At 37.1% G+C, this 22370-nt stretch overlaps 1 protein-coding gene across 5 annotated transcripts in view; it reads left to right on the forward strand.

Annotated features, from left to right (window-relative positions):
• Window positions 1-22370, forward strand: part of Rabgap1l (RAB GTPase activating protein 1 like) — an 848174-nt gene that overhangs the window by 207423 nt on the left and 618381 nt on the right. For all 5 annotated transcript variants that reach the window (XM_008826096.2, XM_029560173.1, XM_017796360.2 and 2 more), the window contains exon 11: window positions 1344-1485. In XM_008826096.2, coding sequence (XP_008824318.1) covers window positions 1344-1485 — 142 coding nt within the window. The remainder of the gene's footprint in view (window positions 1-1343; window positions 1486-22370) is intronic.

A 22370-nucleotide genomic window follows, 5' to 3' on the forward strand; every position in this document is an offset into this window, starting at 1 on the left:
GGGTCCAGGGTCCAGGAAGGAGGTTTACAGCACTTCAATTCTTAGCATTTCAACTAGGTTAATCATCCATGTGTGGTAGATACAATCAGGCAGAACAGGCAAGCTTAGCAAGTAAATCTAAATCAACATTTTAAACAGAGTTTTCTATCAAAATGCAGAGTTCTTACAGCATTCATCAAGGTATTTCATTTTTTTTCCCAACAGTGAGTAGAGCTGCTAGGTCTGCCTCTGTCTGCCTCTGTATAAGAAACTTAACACCATTTGCGCTCTGCCCTAAAACTTGTGGTATAAGTCCTATGTAAGCTCAAACCAGACACAGTCCCAAAATAGATAGGGGAAGTGGGTAAGAAATCTCAACTCAAAATAAGGAACTTTGGGCACTTGATGACTGCTGGGAGGGTGAAAGACAGTGTCTTATAGGGATGGGACTGTTAGGTGGGCCCAGTGGATTGACCCACGCTGAAGGGCATTTGTGATACAAATCAGACTTTATAGGCTGTTTTATATATATTAGAGTACATTGAGTGGGGGGGGGACAATTGTGGAGAAGTGAGGATAGCAGAGGGAAGCTAAATACTATCCAAGTATATTATATGAAAATTGCTAAAAAATGATAAAAAATAAAATTTAAAAATTTGTGGTATCTTTGCCAAAGAATAACAGAGTTCTGTCAAAATGGTTATAAAGTTGCATTTGTTAATATATGCTAGATGGTTGCCAACATGTATGTGGCCGTAGGTTCAATCCCTAGCACTAGGAGAAAAGTGATAGTTGAACCATTCTTTTTTTTAAAATTTTATTATTTTATTATTTTATGTGTATGAGTGTATCACTTGCATGTATGTGAGTGTACTTGTGTCGTGCAATGCCACAGAGGTCAGAAGAGGGCTTCAGATTCCCCTGGAACTGAAGTTAAGGATGGTTTGTAGCCACCATGTGGGTGCTTGGAATTGAACCAGGGTCCTCTGCAAAAGCAGTCAGTGCTCTTAACCACTGAGCCATCTCTCCAGCCCCCTTGAACTATTCTTTTTAAAAATATGTCAGTGATAATGTAATCTTTTTTCAAATTCAGACACACTCTAGATAAATGTGATGTGTTGTAAAACTTTTTCAGTATTTCCTTTGTATTTCTTTTCTTTTTTTCCTTTTTTTTTGGTCTTTTTGAGACAGCGTCTCCCTTTAGCCCCAGCTGTCCTGGAACTCACTATGTAGACCAGGCTGGCCTTAAACTCACAGAGATCCACCTGCCTCTGCCTCCTGAGTGCTGGGATTAAAGGTGTGTGCCACCACGCCCGGCTCCTTTGTATTTCTAATAATTAAATATATGATTATATCTTTCTCAGTCTGACGGAAAAGACCATACCAGTGTTGGAGATGCAATATATGAAGTTGTGAGTCTACAGAGAGAGTCTGACAAGGAAGAGCCAATCACTCCTACTAGTGGAGGGGGTCCAATGTCACCCCAGGAGGATGAAGCAGAAGAGGGTAAGAAGTTGAATGTATTCACTTCACTCTACTTAAATGAGTGCTTTACTTGCAATCTTTAAAGGTGTGTGTGCCTGTAAGCTCACACTGGAGAGCTGAGCGCTATTCCAAGCCTCTGACTCCCTCCCCCCCCTTTTTCTTTTTTTCTTTTTCTCTTCCCTTTGAGACAGGGAGCCCCAGATGATGTGGAACTCGGTACGTCAACCAGGCTGGCCTTGAACGCACAGAGACCCACCTGCCTCTCAGGGTCTCCCTGTAGCCCCAGCTGGTCTGGAACTCACTATGTAGACCAGGCTGGCCTTTAACTCACAGAGGTCCACTTGCCTCTGCCTCCTGAGTGCTGAGATCAAAAGCATGCGCCACCATGCCCAGCTGTCTCTGCCTCTCTTACGTTAGATTCTGCTATATGCAGAAGGGAATTTGTTCCCTTGGTTCTTTGGTTGCATAGTCCCCAGTGCCACATATGCCACTATTTAAATTTGACAGAAGTGCTGTGCTGATTTGCTTCCTTTTTGATTTGAAGTATTTTTGAAGTATTTAATGAGAAGTTTAAAATTCTCTGAAGTATTTTTAAAATTTCAGTGATATGTCATGTTCTATTTAGGTTTGACATTATTCAGTTCTAACCTGTTTTTGTTGTTGCTATATCTTTTACCACTCACTTTTCTGAAATAGCACACTATCTTCTGTGTTTACTACATGAGTGCTATGGAGAGTTGCTAACCAGTCTCTCAATCATACATCATTTGGCTGTGGACTCAGGACTCATCACAGAAAGTAGAGTTAAATGGTAGATCTTTGGTTTAAGCTCTTAGAGAATGTGCTTCTGAGTTAGGGTGTATTAACAGATTTCTCATTTTTAGAGGTGTGTGTGTGTGTGTAGGTGCCTGTGTGTCATATAAGTTACAGGTACAGGTGAACTGCCTGACGTAGGTGCTAGGAACCAAACTCTGTTTCTTTGAACTAGCACAGGTGCTGTTAACCACTAAGCCCTAACACATTTCTGAATTAATATCATGTTTGAACAAAAAAAATCTTAGAATTCTTTTCTTTTAATGTAACCATAAACTTTTTTTGACAGACTTAAAAATAATTATTTGTTATTGGCTAATATTTATGTTCTAGTCTGCTTTCAATTGCTGTGACAAAACACTCTGATCAGTACCAACTTGGGGAGGAAAAGGTTTATTTTGTTTTACATCTTGTAGGTCACAGTTCATCACTGAGGGAGCCCAAGATGGGAATTCAGGGCAGGAGCCTGGAGGCAGGAGCTGAAGCACAGGCTGTGGAGGAATGCTGCTTCCTGACTTGCTCCCCTGGCACATGCTCAAACTGTTCTCTTAAACAATACAAAACAACCTGCCCAGGGGTGGTACTGCCCAGAATGAACTGAGCCCTCCCACTTCACTCAGTAATCAAGAAAATGCCTTAGAGACATGGCCATAGGCCACATGGAGGCAATTTTTTAGTTGAGGCTCCTTAATCCAGGTGTGTCAAATTGACAACTAAAGCCATCGAACCCAATTTAATTGCTTCCTCTTTGTGAGGCATCATTCTAAGTGTTTTAGATGTGCCAGTTTATTTTAATCACATGTGCTTTTATTAAGTTGACTTTAGAGATGGAACTAAGGCACGGAGAACATAACCCACTTGCTTATGTCATGCATCTAAAAGTGACAGTTCGGAACCTAAACCCACACCGATTCTACTACATTATTCTTCCAAGTTAGTCAAATTACTAAAATATATAAGTAGGTTATTTTTTAGAGCTGAGGCAAATGCAAAACTGGCTATTTAATAGTGTAGAATTCAGTGGAATTTAATACATTAAATTGTTGGGAAACTATCACCTCTACTTTCACAATACTTTTATCACTCAAGAAGTGAATCTTCTACCTTGTTTCTCCTTTTTCTGGCTCCTGATGACTACTAATTTGTATTTTATGTTTGTGGTTTTTTCTTTTCTGAGAATTTTTTATAAATGGAATTATAAAAGTGCTGCATTTTGTATGTGGCTTCCTATATTTAGCTTAATGGTTTTATTTTAGCTGACGTTTTCTTCATCTAGCATATCATCTTTGAGTTTGTCCTATGTATCCTTTAGTGTATTGAGGTACATTTCTTCTGTAGCTAATGTGTTGAATATTTTTTGGTTTGGCTCTCACCAAAGGATGCTGAGTTCTTTTTCATCGCCTTCCCTGCATCTGTTGAAATGATCATGCCATTTTTGTCTGTTCTATCAGTGTGGTAATATATAGTGTATCATATTTATGGTTTGTTTTCATTTGTTGAATCATCTTTGCTTCCTGAGATGTATCCTCTCCATCATAGTCAGTTACCTTTTGAATGTGTTACTAAGTTGGTTGGGAATTGGTATCAGTTTTTCTGTAAAGGCTTAGTAGAGTTCAGTAGTGAAGCCCTCATACCCTGGGCTATTCTCTCTTATGAGACTCTTTATAATTCATTCAGTTTTATTACTCCTTACTGATGTGTTTAGCTTTTCTGTTTCTTAAGGACCCAATATTGAAAATGTTGGTTGGTTATATGTGACTGGGGTTTATATTTCTACTAGGTTACATGATTTTTTTTTTGAACAGTGTGATTACCCCAGAGTAGTCTCCCAGGATCCATTATATACTTGTTGCATCAGGTGTAATGTCTCCTTCAGTTTTTATTTTATTTTATTTCTGTCTTTTTTTGTTTTTTTACTCTAGGTACATTGGTTTTGTTTATCTTTTCAAAAAAACCCCGATGCTTAGTTTTAGCTATTTTTTTTCTTTTTTGTTTTAAAAATCTGTTGTGCTTATGTCAGTTTATTCCATTATTTCCTTCTACTGTGGACTATTTTTCTTTTTTCTAATTCATTGGTAAGAAGAATTAAGTTATTTTAGATATTTCTTGTTTTTTTAAAAAAAAGTATTTTAAATTAAAAAAATATTTTATTTATTATTTATTATTATATTTTGTATGTATAAGTATTATGCCTGTATGTAAGTAAGTGCACCATGTTGTGCAATGCCCGTGGAGGGCAGAAGAGGCAATCGGATCTCCTGGAACTGGAGTTACAGACAGTTATTAGCTGCCATGTGGGTGCTGGGATTCGAACCCGGGTGTTTTGCAAAAACAGTGTTCTTAACCACCAAGCCATCTCTCCAGCCCCAGAGCTTCTTTTTATATATCCTGTGAATTTGTGATACTGCCTTTGTGTTTCCTGAGCAATATTTATTTCTTTATTTATTTACATTTGTGTGTGCGTGTATGTGTGTTTGCTACTGTGTGCATGTGGAAGTCTGCGGACAACTTGTGGGAGTCATTTCTCCCCTTCCATCATGGTTTCTGGAGTCCAGCTCACTATGTCAGGCTTGATGGCATGCACCTTTACCCACTGAGGCATGTTGCAGGTGTCTCGAGCAACTTTATATTTTCCTTTTGAATTTTTCTTTGACTCAATTGGTTGTTCAGAAAATTCTTGTTTAATTTTCATGTGTTTTTGAATTTTGTAAAGTTATCATTACTACTGTTGATTTCTAGTTAGGTACTATTTTGGACAGACGAGATATTTGAGACAATTTTGAAATTTGTTAAAACTTGTTTTGTAGCCTAATTTATAATGTATCCTGGACAGTCTTTCCTGTGTCCTTGAGAATAATATGTAATCTCATCTTCAACTGTTGGATGGAATATTTGCCAGTGTATATTAAGTCTCTTTAATAGTAAGTGTACTTTAAATCTGAAGTTTCCTTACTGAATTTCTGTCTGGATGACATGTCTATTACTAAAAATAGTGTGATGATGTCTCAGGTAGGATTGAATTCAATCATGCTTTTCCTCTCAAGTATATAAATACTTGTTTTATAAATTTAAGTTCTGTGATGTAGAATGCATATGTATTTTTAGTATTTCCTTTCCACAAAATAGACTGCCTTTATATAATGACCTTCTTTGTCTCTTCTTATATCTTTTTTGTCTAAGTATAGGTACTTTGTCTTCTTTGATATTCCTTTCCATAAAATTATCTTTTTCTCAACAATATGGCAACCAAAACAAGTCCTGTACAATCCCCACACCAGTTGATGTGGCAGTGGGGATGGGGGAAACTTCACAAGGCCTCACTCCTTGTTGAAGAGCTATAGGCAGTCAATGGCTGCTGAGTGAGAGAGAATTGGTTTTCTCCAGGGACGAGTCCTGGTTTAGGTTTTCTAGTCCCAAGTGATCAACCCTAAATACATGTACATATAAGCAACACTAAATGGACTCAGTAATAGAAAATACGTTAACAATAATAATTATAAAAGGAGAGGCCATGAATTCCAGAGGGAGTGAGGAGGGGGAGTTTAGAGAAGGGATACAGAAAGGTAAAAATGAATTAAATACTATGTACTTATTATGAAATTCTCAAAAAAATTATAAACATTTTTTTCTATCCCTTCCCTCCTTTTGATAGGTAATATACATACATTATTGAATTTATTACTAAGTATTACTTTTGGGGAGGGTGCTTCTCTCAGTAGTATTTTGTTTCTTATTTTAAATTCCCTTAGGTCATTTTCTGCACTTGCTCTTATGCTAAAGGCTGGGAAGTCAAGAAATTTTTTTTTGTATAGGAAAAACCATCAATGCTTTATAAATCGAGCTTTTATATACTGCAACCTTTCTTACTTGCAGGAAATTTTTTACTTAGGATTTTCTGTGTACTTCATTATGTTACCTGAATAAAGGTAATTTTGTTTCTCCCTTGTCACTTTACATACTTTTTGATTAAGTATCTTGAGTCATGTTTTGGACCTCTATACTGTGGTTAACCTTGGTCAAGGGGGCATCCTGTCTTATGTGGATCATACCTAGTATTTACATTTGGTATGATGTTAACAATACATATTTTTGGTAGATATTCTTTATTAAGTTGAGAAAGTTCTCTATTCCTGTGTTTCTGAGAACTGTTATCATTTGATGTTTTATTTTGTCAATGCTTTTATTAACACGATCATATGATTTCTTTAGATATTAATGTGGTGGATTATATGAAATGATTATTGAATGTTTCTTTGTGGTTAATAGTTTCCATCCTCTAGTTTCTCATGCCTTTCCACTTTGCTTTATCAGTTCTCTCAACAAAAGTCTTGGATCACTCTAAGTGTACAGCTTCAGTCCTCATATATGGATATTATATTATCCTAATATATAGATATTAGGACGGATATGATAAACCCTTCTCCTTCTGTATCTTCAAAACAGGACACCCAACTGATTTCTCCAACTGATTTCTTTCCTAAAAATTTTAACATGGCTGTTTTTTTTCTATAGGTTTATTTTTATTTTAATTGTGTGTGTTTGTGTTTATGTGTCTGTGGGTAAGTACATGGGCAAGTGGGTGCCAATAGAGGCCAAAGGTGTCAAATACCCAGAAACTGGACTTATATACTGTTCTGAGTCACCTGATGTGGGTGCTGGGAATTGAATTCAATGTCTTCTGGAAAAGCAGTATGTACTGTTTTTTTAATTAAAAAAAAATTTATTTTAAAAAATATTTTTTATTTTATGTGTATGCTTGTATTGCCTGCATATAGGTAAGTGCACTCCTGTCATGCAGTGCCTGTGGAGGACAGAAGAGGCCATCGGATCCCCTGGAACTGGAGTTACGGACAGTTGTTAGCTGCGCTGTGGGTTCTGGGATTCGAACCCAGGTCTTCTGCAAGAACAGCCAGTGTTCTTAACCGTTGAGCCATCTCTCCAGCCCACAGTATGCACTCTTAATTACTGTACCTAGCTCCAACATGGCTGTTTTGATTTTTAAGAACTCACTAAAAATAAACTGCATCAGACATCGTTTACATATTAAATGAACTTGTTTTGAGAAAAATTGCTGCATCTGAGTATCACTACTATAATTGTTACTTTTAAATATTCTTCAACAATTTCCTAAATGTGTATAGTAAGTTTTGGGCAGCTTTTCCTCCATTACTGTCTTCCCCTATCTCCAGTGAAATCCCTTTTCTTCTTCAAAGCCTCCTTCAAATTTGATTTTTTTTTTTTAATCCCTATTGTGTTTAATTGTGGTTGCTTGTTTGAGCACAGTCAGGAGTTGTTTACTGGAACATATGCAGCTTATCAGTGGCTATACTATTGAAGATGACTCCCCCTTCCTTAGCATCCATTGGCTTTCCATAGTCACTCAGTGAGGGATGGGGGTCTCCCATGCCTTTCCTTCATGCATGATGAGATGATGACAGGTTCAGTCTTATGTAGGTCTTGTGCAGATAACCACCACTACAGAGTTCATGGATGCAAAGGCCACTTCTTGTCCTGAAGATACTATTTCACAGTACTCCTATCCAACCTCTGGCTCTTAAACTTTTTACACTTCCCCTTCTATAGTCTTCTCTGAGTCTCCACAGTCACTCATTGTCCACATTTTGATAAGTTCTGACTCTGCATTTCCCACTGTAAAAAGAAGCTTCTCTAATGCAGGCTGAGGGCTGCTCTAATCTATGGGTATAGCACAAGTATTAAGAAGGCAGTTTGACATCATGTCCATTTAGCAAAACAACAGTAGTAGTTTCTGCCCTAGGGCCTATGATCACTCCAGCCACTGTTTCATGAGGTTTATAGTACAAGGCATGAGTTCCTTCCTGTACTTAGGTAGGACTGTTGATGACTTTTCTGCCCCAAAAGCTTGCATAGTGCCTCTGGCACTATAAAAACTTGCCAGCATGGAGGAAATGTCTAAGCTCAGATCCAGCTTGATTTCTCAATATTCTGCCACTCAAGTGTGGACACCAGTATAAGAATAATATACAACATTATTATGTGTTATGAATAATGCCTTAAAATACTCAATATATTTGGTGAAAATGTGCATTTGTTTCACTTTAGTAAATACCCAGCAGTGGACTGATTATGATTATATCTTATATTAAGTATATTTTTAGTACCATAAGAAACTAGTTTTGCAAAGTCGCTGTATGAATTTTCACCTTGACTATTAAAATGAGTCAGTTATTCCATACTCTTACCAATATTTGGCATTACCAATTAAAAAATTAGTTATTGGGGCTCAAGAGATGACTCAGTGGTTAAGAACACTGGCTCCTCTTGCAGAAGACCTGGGTTTAAATCCCAGCACCCACATGGCAGCTAACAACTATTTATAACTTCAGTTCCAGGGAATCCAACTCCCTCTTCTCTCTTCCATGGACACTGTATGACATGTGTGCACGTGCATATATGCAGACATAACAACTTATACACATAAAATAAAAATAAAAATTAGTTATAACGTGTGTGTTATATTATTTTGAATTTTAATACTTAATATTCTATGTGCATTTTTATGTGATTACTTGACCTTGATCTATCTTCTTATTTGTGTCTACTTACATACGTATAGGGTTTTTCATGAAAAGTCAGATATTGTGTGGACATGTAGCCATCTGAATATTGTACTGGATGAAGCAAAAAGTTTGCAGAGGCAACAATTCTCCACATTGCCCTGTCCATGATGGCTGCTTATATGTACTTGTGATAAAAGACTAAATTCCACCAAAGAGACCTTTTTTGGATACATTTTTAATTGACTTTTTGTGTATTGCATACAGAACATCTTCATCTTAATCATCTTTATACCCCCTCCCCTACTGGTATCTTCCCATAGCTCCCCCCACTCGAATTCATACATTGTTATTTTTGTTAAGGCCTATTATGTCAAGTTAGTGTTCCCAGATGCACTGCAGTGCAAGTTCATCCACTGGGGTCTAGTCAGCCTATCCCTCCAATTAAGAAAATCAGCTCATATAGACTCAATGCAATCCCAATCAATATACCCATGACATTCTTCACAGAGCTTGACAAAACTTGTCCTAAAATTCATATGGAATCACAAAAGACCCTGGGTAGCCAAAACAATCTTGGGCAAAAAGAACATTGCTGGGGGATCACCATACCATATCTCAGATTATATTACAGAGATATAGTCATAAAAACAGCATGGTACTGGCACAAAAGTAGACACATAGATCAATGGAACACAATAGAAGACCCAAACATGAGTTCATATAATTTCAGCCAACTGATATTCAACAAAAATGCTAAGAACACACAATGGAGGAACAATAGCATCTTCAATAAATGGTGCTGGCAAAACTGGATCTCCACCTGCAGGAAAATTAAACTTGACCTTTATCTTTTACCCTGAACAAAAGTCAACTCCAAATGGATCAAAGACCTCAATATAAAACCTGAAACTTTGAAATTGCTAAAAAAAACATAGGCAGCACCCCCCGAGATACAGGCATAGGAAAGGACTTTCTAAATCAGACACAAGCTGCTGAGGCACTAAGGTCAACAATCAGTAAGTGGGATCTCATTAAATTACAAAGTTTCTATACAGCAAAAAAACAAAAACAAAAACAAAAAAACAACACACACACAAAAAAAAAACAACTAAGGAAGTCAAGAGGAAACCCACTGAGTGGGAGAAAATCTTCACCAGCTATATATTCGATAGAGGATTAATATCCAGAATATACAAGAGCTTGAAAAAGAAAGAAGAACATAAATGACCCAATAAAAAGATGGGTGATAGACCTAAACAGAGAGTTCTCAAACGAAATAAAAATTGCTAAGAAGCACCTTAAAAAGTGCTCAGCATCCTTAGTAATTAGAGAAATGCAGATAAAAACCACTTTAAGATTTCATCTTACCCTGGTCAGATTGGCAAAGATCCAAAAGACTCCAGATGCTGGAGAAAATGTGGAATAAGAAGAATGCTCATTCACTGCTGATGGGAATGCAAACTCATTCAACCACTATGGAAAGCAGTGTGGGGAACCCTCAAAAAACTAAAAATGAACCTACAATATGATCCAGTGATACCACTCCTTGGTATATACACAAAGGACTCATCATACTGTAGAGATACCTATACAACCATCTTTGTTGATGCTCTCTTCACAATAGTTAAGAAGTGGAAATAACTTAAATGTCCCCCAACTGATGAATGGTTAATGAAAATGTGGTATATCTACTCAGCAGTAAGAAAAGATGAAATTATGAAATTTGCAGGTAAATGGATGGAGCTAGAGAGTGTTATACTAAGTGAAGTAACACAAATGCAGAAAAGCAAGTGACATATGTTCTCCATTTGTGGATCACAGCACCAATCCCTTATATGTGAGTATATAAATTCTGGTGTAACACCAGGAGCCAGGTAAAAAGAAAGGATACATGGAGGTAAAGGCAAAGAAACAACCTGAAAGGGGGATAGAAGGGAACAGATGTTACCTGAAGGAGGTAGAAAAAGTGGGAGTAATCGGCAGGGAGGAGAGGAGGGAGGGACATGCAAGGGACCATAGTGTGGGGGAGGGAGGGAAGTCAGGAAAGATGACGGGAGTCAGGAGGTATTGGGGGTAGGGTGGGCGTTATGGGGGCACTTGTGACTAGGGAGGGATGGGAGAATAAAGAGTGGAGATGAGTGAATCTCAAGGGGCTAGGAAACCTAGAAGGAAAAGTGATGCCTCAGAAACTCTATGAGAAATGCACATAGAGTGTCCAAACATAAACACATACGTATACTTTGGAGCTGCTTGGCAGGGAAGGCAGTGCCAAATAGAAGAGGCCTCCCTTAGAGTGACAAGCATGCCATACAGCACTCATCAAAGAAGCTTCTTTTTGCAACAGTTGGAGGCTACTGCAGAGTTGCTTATCTGATAGGCACAGAGAATATATGCTTGGGAGATGCCCAGTACTAGGTGACACACCTGCAGTTGAATCTCTACAACTAAGCCTCATGGAACATAGCAGAATAAGGGGTAGATAAAGGGCTAATGCACCCCTCAACTCTCACCAGTGAGGCTTCCATGTACATCAGAGTGCGATGCACACAGAAGGCCACAACTGGCTAAGTTTTGAAGAATAAGATATTGTGGAGTGTAGGATGGGACTCCTACGTTGAGCCTCACCCACCCACGGCTCAGGGATCATTGCTGAAGAGGTTGCAGACAAAGATTGTAAGAGCCAGGGCTGGTTCATGAACACAGGGAGGTGGAGGCTTCCAAGCCACTGGAGGCTCATGTGAGTCTGTGGCAACCGTCGTGTTGAGTGTGGGCCCCATGTCAGTTCAATTAAACAAGGGCCCAAAGGGTAAACAAGAAATAAGAGGCAGGCCAGCACTAGATTGAGAACTATTTGAAATTGATTGCTGCTGAGTGAGGGAGAGTATGACTTAGATATGGCCACTGGATGAGCTGACTAGACTCCAGTGGACGCATTTACACGGAAGGACATTTGAGTACAAACACCTGAATGAATAGGACTCAGCATGAATGGCAGAGTGCATAGGGTTCGGTGGGCGGATAGGGGAGGCATGGATAGGGAGGGGGTATGGATTTGAATGGGAAATGTATGAAATTTAAAAAGCTCAAAAAAATTAGATGATCAAATCATGTAGTTATTAAAAATTTTTTTAAAATGATAAAAAGATACATTTCAGTGTAGACTTTTAAAAATAAAAAAAAAAGCAAAACAAAAACAAAAGATGATCAGCTTAAAGAGCACCTTTTAAAGGATGAGTTGCAGTACCTTGCATTTCCTAGCATTGGAAATGTGACTTCTACAGTATTCCTTACATCACATTTACTTCCTTTGTGGGTTTTCATCATTTTCTATAGAATACTTTGAAGAACTCAATTATATGTATCACCACTGACTTGGATCGGAAAAGAACAAATCATAAGAAGGAGACTTTGGGGGCCATTTTATAAGCTGTGTGCCTTCTTTCCTGCCAATACGTAGAACAGTGGTTAGAGAATTTAACTGAACTCTGTTTTCCTGAAGCAGAAAAGTTTTTTTTTTTTTTTGGTCTTTTTGAGAAAGGGTCTTCCTATAGTTCCAGCTGGCCTGGAACTCTCTTTGTAGACCAGGCTGGCCTTGAACTCATGGAGATCTGTCTGCCTGTGCCTCTCAATTGCTAGGATTAAAGGTGTGTGCCACCATACCTGGCCTCAAAGTTTTTTTTTTTAATATTTTATTTATTATTTTTATTTTATGTGTATGCATGTATTGCCTGCATGCAGGTAAGTGCACGTGTGTCATGCAATGCCTGTCGGGGACAGAAGTGGATGTTGGATCCCCCTGGAATCCATGTAGGTGCTGGGATTTGAACCTGGGTTTTCTGGAAGAACAGTGTTAACCGCTGAGCCATTTCTCCGGTCCCTCAGAAAGTTTTTGACCACAAGTTTTCAAGTAATAATTATAATAAAAATGCTAATTTCTTTTTGACATCAATGCAATATAGAAACAGAATTAGAAGGAAACAAAATTAGCCTCCATTAAGAATATGTCAGTTTATCTGGGCCAATTGTAGGGTCGTAAACATCCAAAAGGAAAGTATAACCAAAGACTAATGGGGTCAATATAATTTTTTAAGAGTCCATATGTATAGCTAAAGGCTACGTAACAAGAAACAATTCCAGACAGGAGATACCTTCCTTTGAGTTACTGGCCAGGATGGCCCAAAAGACTCCTAAACAGTAACCCAGCATAGAACTGGGAAAATGAACAGCAGACCCCAATCTTATTTAAAGGACTATTGACAACTGATAGCTGCTAGATGAGGAATAGTTTTATCTTCCCAAAACAAGGATCTCTAGATAGGCTGACTAGATTTAGCAGAGACAATCACTGGGGAATGGCTGGGGGCGCCGACAGCACAGTAGACAGTAACAGGGATGACAGAGTATATGGGCTCCAGTGTGTGTTGTGGGGGAGGCTATGGGAGGGTGCCATTTGGGAAGTAGGTATATAGATGAATAAGATTGTGTGGGATGCTCTGTATGATATACACACAGAAAAATCAAATTAAAAGACTTATAACTGAGGAGGAAGCATAAAAATTTACTTCATGTTAATTAGTAGAGGTGATAAACATTACCATTGAAATCTACCTGATGACTGTATATCCATACTCAGGTGCCAAGAATCCGAGTGTAACTGACTGTGACTAGTAAAAATCAGATACAGAGATCAAAGACACATGTGCAAACATCTAGGCGTTAGTAGCATTAAAAATGTAGGAAACAGCATATTTTAAAATGAAATGGAGATCTTTAAAGGGTAAAAACTCACTCAATTCTATGTGTTAACAGGGTTTATACTGAGTTCAATATTGTATAACTATTAATTCAGCTGTGAACATAAAAATTTGCAGCCACTTTTGAAAGAGAGGTATTCTTGCTCTGGAAATTGTTACTGAATATGTTAAAGCTGTAGTGAAATGCTTCTTCTAATCAAGTGGTTATTAAATAAAAAAAATAAAGAATATGTTGTAAAGTTTAGTATCTGATAATTCATTTATCTAGTAAAGAAATTCTACTGATTTTGAAAAAGGATAAGTAACCTGGCCTAAGGATTGTGCATTTAATAAATGTTTAACATTTTATTCAGATTAGCCCTGAGAAATACTATTATCAACTGAATACTACATAAAAAGATGTTGACTAAGACTTCTCAGATTATTTGAGGACAGAGTGGTGAGTTAGTTAAACATAGGGAAGCCTATGCTAGCCTTAACCTGAAGCCCATAGTACTTCAGGAACCGTGAAATGAAGGCATTTGTCTTTAAACCTTTGAACAGTAACACTGATTTTCATATTTTGAAAGGTAATATATTTTGGAATCTATAGATAAGGTAGTTTATGTATTGTATATTTTAGATAATCATATTATAGAATTCTTAGCTTTGTTTAAAATTGTAGATACTGGATAGAAAACTATAATGCAATAGAGCATGAAAATACAGTATGAGTACCACTTTCCAAACTATTACTTAGAGCTTTTCATCATACATAGAATCATTTTTAGAGAGTAATTCAAGCATATAAATAAAACTTAAAACATTTTAATTATTTTTTATGTGTATGAGTGGTTTGCTTACATATGTGTAAATGAACCACATGTATGCAATGCCCACAGAGATTAGAAGAGGGTGTTAGAGTCCCTGGAACTGGAGTCACAGACAGTTGTTAGCCACCATGTGGGTGCTGGGAACTGAACCCAGGGCCTCTGCAAGAGGAACCAGTCCTCTCAGTCACTGAGCCATGTCTTCAGCCCCATCAAACATAATAAACTTATAATGACAAGGGTTTTAGTGTGAGGTATTTAAATTGTGCTAATCCTAAACCACACATAATTCTTTTAAGGGCAGATTGTAGGAAAATCTCCTGGAAATTAAGGTATTTCTTTCAAATAAATGCTGTAGACAACAAGGCAACCTTAAGTTAATTTCCCATGCATTTTGTGCAATAAATTGCTCATTATCATTCGTGTCTTGTATATGCATTTTGTGACTTGTGATAATTACTTTATAAGTGATAAGATTGGAAAGTCGTTCAGATGTGCTCTTTAATCAAAGAACTCATGAAAATCAACTTTTAAAGAAAACTGATACAGGGAGAAATAAATAGCAAACCTAATGACGACACATTTTGACATATTGATCAGCAAATTATCTAGAAACATTAACAGCCATGATATTAAAATGATAGAGGTAAAGCATTAACTTTTTAACCTTAGAGGAGATGTGAATTTGGCTCAAGGTTCATTTTTTATGTAGCCATTTGACAGCGCTGCCTTGACACAGCTGCTTCAAAGTAGCTGCCTGGAAAAGGAAGAAACGGGCAGAAGAGATAGATTTAAGAGTAGTCTGGAGGTAAAATTAATGAAGTTTGTAAATGAACTGATGTCATTGCAGCAGAAGATAAGGGAAAAAATATCAAAGGTTTCTAGTTTAGGTAGTGATTGGATGATCTTGGTATCAGTCATCCATAGGAAGAGGAAATGTAGTTTGGGGGTAGGGTTGTTAAATGTTTATTTTGAGTTTACTATGAACATTTTAAAGTGGGATTATGTTTCAGTCATTAGAAATAGTCTTATACCATGAGAGATGATTTTTAAAAGTATTTTATTTTTATTTTATGTGTATGAGTGTATTGTCTGCATGTGTGTGAGTGCACCCGTGCTGTGCAGTGCCACCGAGGTCAGAAGAGCGCTTCAGATTCCCCTGGAACTGGAGTTAAGGACGGTTCGTAGCCGTCACGTGGGTGTTGAGAGCGCAGGTCCTCAGTCAGTTCTCTTAACTGCTGAGCCATCTCTCCAGCCCTGAGGGATGATGTTTTATTGTTAGAGTGAGAGGTGTGAGAGTTATGAGCATGAAGTCATAAGAAATGGGCCAATGGCAGCTGGAGAGATGGCTCAGCAATTAAGAGTAATGGCTGTTTTTGCAGAAGACCTGGGTTTGAATCCCAGCACCCACATGGTGGCTAATAACTGTCCCTAACTCCAGTTCTAGAGGATCTGGCACCCTCTTCTGACTTCCATGGGCATTGCATGACATGGCTGCACTTACATATATGGAGGCATAACATTCATACATATAAAAAATTAAAAATTAAAAAATAAATGGGCCAAAATTATCTTAGTGGAAATGCAGATGAGGTGGGTTAAAAAAGACGTTAGATCACTGATATTTCAGCAGAAGGTTCAGGAAGAAAAAGTTCCAGCTAAAGGGTCTGTAGGAAAATGATTCAAACAGCCCAAGGAGAAGGAAGATAATGTAGTGAATGCTAATAAGAGTGGGGACTCTCGGACTGGAGAGATGCCTCAGTGGTTCAGAGCACAGATTGCTCTTGTAGAGGACCTGGGTTCAATTCCCAGCATCTACATGGCAGCGAACAACTGTCCATAACTCCAGTTCCAGGGGATCTGACACCCTCTTCCGACCTCTGTGGGCGTTTCATGACATGGTGCACCTATCTACATGTAGGCAGTACACTCATACACATAAAAAAGAGAGGGGACTCTCAAGGAGACTGCTCTCTACCTTGGTGTAATGTGGAACAGGGGGACCTAGTAGGGTAAGAACCCAAACTTGAACATTGGTTTCCTGTATTTGAGAAGTTTCAATCTGTATGAACTGGGGCCTTATTCTGGATTGATTAGAGGCGAGGAAGAGAACAGTGTTTGAATTATTCTTTCAAGAAATTTGATTAGTATATGGAAACTAAAAATACTACACTATTCTAGCCAACAGAAGGTATCTTTAGGATGTAAGAGATTTGAGTGTCTTTGTAATTGGACAGGGGAAACTAAAAATAGAAAGGAATTCACCCACTCAGTTCTTAAACATACACTTTCTGGCTCTCTTCGGTGTCTTTACAAATGCTACTGAGTTTGCTTAGAAGGTTTCTTCCACTTAATTTCACCTGAGTAAGCCTTTTCAACCAAGGTATATTAACAGCCAAAAGAAAAATAGTAATTTTAGTATAGGAGCAGTTTCTATATTTAGAAATATTTCAAAATATTTTCTATGACTTTTTTCGGAGGTTACTCAGGCAAGTGATAGTTAAAATGTATTTAATGTAGAGAGGCTAAGTGAAGAGCTTTGCAAATCCATTTATCACAGTATAACTATAAAGTAGATAAAATTGTCAAAAAACACCATTTCAGGACTTTGGAAAATGACCAACATCTGACAAATGAAGAAGCAGTTTATTCAGTAGAAAATCCACTCAGCCTCTATCACTGTTGACCAGTGATGTTTTAGCTCTGGAGAACTCATCCTGTTCTGCTCGTTCTCATCCCTGTCTGTTCTTATGGCTCTCTTACAAACAAAAACAAACAAGCAACAAACGAAACCAACAGCAACCCCCCCAGCACTTTTGTGTTTGATACTGAAAGGGACTTAGTTCATGGGAGCAGACATGGAAAAACCCATTTCTGGAGCATTGTTGAGATCAGTAGCTGTGGTTTTTATAGCAAGAGAATGGGAATACCAGTGCTGCAGGTAGCACGAGATAGAATGAGATAATATTCTGAGTGGGAAAGCCACAGATTGGCTAAGTTTTTCACAAGATTTCAGCAATCAGTGGAACTTAAAAAAATCTTATGTTTAGGTGATAGTTTGAAAAGCTGTCTCCATGTGCAATAATGCATACTCCTAAGAGATAACAGAGGGGCCTCTGACTAGTTACATAATCATGCTGAACACAAACAAAAGAGAGGTATTCCCAGAATTATGTCTCCTAGATAGTTTGCTGCTTTTAGTAAGAATTCTTTGCCCAGGTATAGTAAGTGACTATCCTATGGCCAAGTCTTCAGTCTCTCTTTTTAGCAGGTAGCAGTCTCGGAATCTAGAATACAACCTCTGTTAGGCCCTGCTAGGTTTCTTGTTTTCACCCTTGTCCTCTCTGGTCTGTATCTCTTACTCCAGCCATCATTTTGAAATAGATTATATTGTTATCTTATTTTTCAAAAATTCTTTTATTATAGTTCTTAATCACATTTTACCTTTCTGAGTTAATTTCTTACCATCCTCTGCCTCTGAAATTCTACAATTGTCCTTTAACTATTTTTTCTTTTTATTTAAAAATAATATTTATTTGTGTGTGTGTGTGTGTGTGTGTGTGTATTTGTTATTTGTATGTGTACTTGCCATGGTACGCAGGTGAAGGTCAGAGGATAACTTGCAGGAGTTGGTTCTCTCCTTCCTCTATGTGGGTTGCAGGTATCGAACTCCATTGTCAAGCTTGGTAACAAGTTCCTCAACCTAATGAACCATTTCACTGGCCCTCCTTTTTTTTTTTTTTTTCCAAACGCAGCAGGTAACTGTGCCTCTGGGCTTTTGTACTTGCTTTTTCCTTGGCCTAGATCTCTTTTTCTCCCAGAAAACCACATTGTTCTCTTTCTTCTCTCTTTCTAGTCTTTCCTTGAAAGCCTCTTTCTCAATGAGATCTTGCCAGCTTGGTACCACAAGTAATGATGATGATGATAACAGTAAATGGATAATAAATATTTATCTCTTCATGGTCCTTTAGTATTATTAAATAAGAGGAAAGATAAGAAAAATAGAGATAACATAGAATTAAATTTTGATATGTGAAACACATATTAAAAATTCCAATTTCTTATACACTATTGAAATAAAAGGAAGACATCACACTTTTATTTTTTTATTTTATATTTTTTCCTACTTCTGTTCTTGACAGCTTTTCATTGTTGAGATGTCACCTTGTCTTTTGAAAAATCATTAGCCATCACCTCTGTAAAACTACAAAAATCAAAGAGTAGGAAGTCATAGTTTCTTTTCTTTTATAGATAGGCGTTCATGCATTTTCAATACACAGTATTATTAGTTCAGTAATTGACATTTCTGTCAACGCAAACATCAAAAGTTAGAACTGGAGGTGGCACAGAAATGTTTGCCTGCTGGGGGGAATTGGAGTACTCTTTTATTTAATTATTTTCAACAATTTGCCTGTCAAAGCAAAAGTGGAAGTTCAAGTTATTCTAAATTGTCTTTCTTTAGTCTGTAATTTAACTAAAAGGGGAATAAAGATTTAAAATAACTAAAATTGCTTTTAATTTTCTGAGAAAGATCTAAAGTTAAATGAATTAAGATATCTTTGCACATTTTTCAAATGCTCTTCAAGAAGTGTGTTAAAGGCTATTATTTTGAGTGCAAAGAATCTTAGCAAAAAGTTAAGTCCATCAATACATTATAGGGATCATTGTAAAATTACCTTGTCACCTTTATGCATCCCCACATGTTCTGACTTGCCCCTGCTCTTGAAACTCATGCTTCTCTTGGCATTTCCTCATGTGATTTTTGAACTAACTTTTCTGTCATATTAGCATTTACTTACTTGTAACATGTAAGTGACAAGATGTTACTTAATGAATGGCAATTTATATGCTGTTTTAAGAGTCACCCAGGGCAAGTGAGATGGTCCAGCCAGTGAAGACACTTGTCCCCAAGTCTGATGATCTGAGTTTGATCCCTGGACTCCCTTGATGGAAAGAGAAGCAACTCCTGCAAGTTGTCCTCTAACCTCCACAAGTGCTCATGTGTGTGTGTGTGTGTGTGTGTGTGTGTGTGTGCATGTGTCTCACACAAAACTAACTAAAAAAATATTTTTTAAAAAGACTCATACCCAAATACTTCTAAATGACCTGGTTTACAGTAACATTAAATAACCTTGACTCCTGATTGTACTTTTTAGGTTTATTATAATCTGCATTTATGTATGTTTGTATATTTTGACTGACTAAATGCAATTTTATTTTTGAGACAAGGTCTACCTGTGTAGCCCAGTTTGGCCTCATGTTCTGCCTGCCTTAGCCTTCCAAGTGCTAGGTCTGTTCCTCCATGCCTAAATTAAAATAATGTCTTTTAAAAATTTCCCCTCTGCTATTTGTGTAGAGAAAAGGTATAAGGGTGACCACAGAAAAGAGAAGATAATGGGGAGAGGTAAATATAATAAAAGTAAATGATACACATGTATAATGTCATAATGAATTTTGTTATATGTATAATGAATATATGCTAATAAAAATTAAAAGAAATTTCTCCTGACTTTAGTGACCGATAGCTGTCCAGTGCTATTCTAACTCATAAGTAGAGAACAAAATAGACTCATACACTGATGCTTATTTAACTTCTTAATTTGTAGTTCCATTAGACTGAAAGCAGTCATACAGCATTTATTATGTAAGCCATTTCACAAACAAAAATTCTATATGGCTATTACTTAGGGAGCCACGGGCATGCAGCTCTGTTAAGTCTCCTTGGTTTTTCGAATTACTCAAAAATGCAGCTTTTACTTTTTCCACTTCTTTCTTTTTCTAAAGCCTGGGCATGCTTTACCTGACACTTTCTCACTCTTTTTCTCTGAAATACTCCCAATTTCCTACCCCTTCTGCTATGTGGCTGCTTGCTGAGTATGCTGAACCCTAACTCAAAAGGCGTGGCTTTCTCTTTAGTCTTCTCATGTTCATGTTCTGGGCAGCTACCAAGATTTACAACTTGCCTGTTTAGTTAACTTTTTCTTAAACTAATAAAATTTTCTTCAAGCTTCAAAGACAAAATTCTTTATATTTAGATGAAGAGGAGATAGATAGAAAACATAAAACAAGAAATGAGCTGTTTTTAGAAAAAGATAATAATGTAGTACTTATTTGTGTAGACAGTGGTTAAAGAAGTGCTTCTCAAACTTAACCTCCAAGGATATGTGTACACATTTAAAGTCTTACTTTTAGATATCAGATGGAACAGGATAAGCATTTTCCACAACAGTGTCCTCCCTGATTTCACTGCACTTGGTTATACCACTGTGCGTAGCAAGGGCTTAAGATTATTGACTCACTTGGTTAGTCCTCACTTCAGTTACCTGAGTAGTTTACTGTTGCATTCATTTTACAGGTGAGGAACTGTGTTGTAATGGAATTATCTAGGCATGCTAAATATTTCCTTACCAATTTGTACACTTTCTGTGTTTGTATTTAGCATCTGGGGAGAAGGGATAGAAGGGGTAGAGGAAGGAAAGGATTTGAAAATATTGTTTCATTCATGCATTTTTACATTATAGATTCTAATAAAAATTAATTGAAAGTGCTTTCAGTAAGGAAAAATGTGAAAAAATGTAAGGAGAGAATTTATTTATTTTCTATAACCGCATAAGAAATTACCAGCAAGCAAGCAAGCAAGCAGCATCTTGAAATATACACTTATTTTATCACAGTTTCCAAGGATCAGTGTTTTAGGGATATGGCCTCTTCTGAGGATTCTCTTCCAAACTAATTTGCAGAATTCCCTAACAGCTTAGAGCTTGCTTCTTGAAGGTCAACAGGAGGTCTTAGGAAAAAGTGGGAAGTAAAAGAGAGCAGTTTGATATTTGTGGAATCATGACCATATTTTAATCAATTCCTGAAGCAATATTTTGGTGCCTGTAGACATTATTGCTCTGTTTTTAACTGGAGAAAATTCACTGGAATCTAGTATTTTATTTAAGTGACAGGTTTTTGAATTTAGTAGGTTAAAATCTGATTCAGATGCAAGTAGAATCTGATGCAGGCTTTGAAACAGAATAAAGTTAGAGAAGCAAGTTGGCAGCAGATAGTAAAAAGCCTTGTAGAAACACAGTGTGGGTCTGCTCTGTCAAGTCATGAAGAATTGAAGGCCAGCCACCTGTGGTTACCTGCACAAGATCTAGCTAGTCAACACTGTAGCATGGAGTTGGAATGAGTTCATGAGTCCCACCCCTAACTGAGGAGTTTGGGACAGTTGATGACTTCTGGCAGAGTGAGAGTTAAGTTTTCTTTAAGTGTGTGGCTCCTGGTAGGTTGACCATGCTCTAGTGGATGTCCCCACACTCAGGGCTGTATTAGCTACAGTTAATGAATCATTAAATTTTTCTTTTTTAAAAGAAGACATGAAATTGGGCATGTTGGGAGGTGGAGTGGATCTGGGAGAAGTTGAATTTTTAAAAAAATATTTATTTAATAACCACATAATTAGAAGAAGCATTTCATGACAACAGCATTGACATATTCAATAACAATTTCCAGAGCTAAGATGCATGTTTCAAAATTGGCTGTAAATTTTTAGATTTAAAGTTGAATACAGTTATACAATATTGTACTCCTTTAAGACATAAAATTATATGAGATTTTAGCCTTTAAAAAAGATATCCATTTCATTGTTAAAATGCACAGTTTCATACAGAAAAATTCATTTTAATGCAGTTGACGCCAAGATGTTTTCACATGTGTTTCTAATCTCTATATATCTGATTATTACTAATCATAGTTGGTTACTTTCTGAGCTCCTTGGCATCTGAGCGTGGCTATAAAGTCATCAGGTAGATTTCAGTGATAATGTTTTTCACATCTACTAATTATTAAGGAGCAAATTTTAATGCTTTGAAGAAGTTTTTAAAATTTTTTTAAAAATTTAATACCCACATGATTAGAAGAAGCATTTCACTATGGCTTTAACATATTCAGTAACACACTCCAGAGCAAGAATACCTCTCTTTTACAAGTGGCTGTAATTTTTA

This window comes from Nannospalax galili, unplaced genomic scaffold, assembly GCF_000622305.1.
Source record: "Nannospalax galili isolate Female #2095 unplaced genomic scaffold, S.galili_v1.0 scaffold429, whole genome shotgun sequence".
Classification (NCBI taxonomy): domain Eukaryota; kingdom Metazoa; phylum Chordata; class Mammalia; order Rodentia; family Spalacidae; genus Nannospalax; species Nannospalax galili.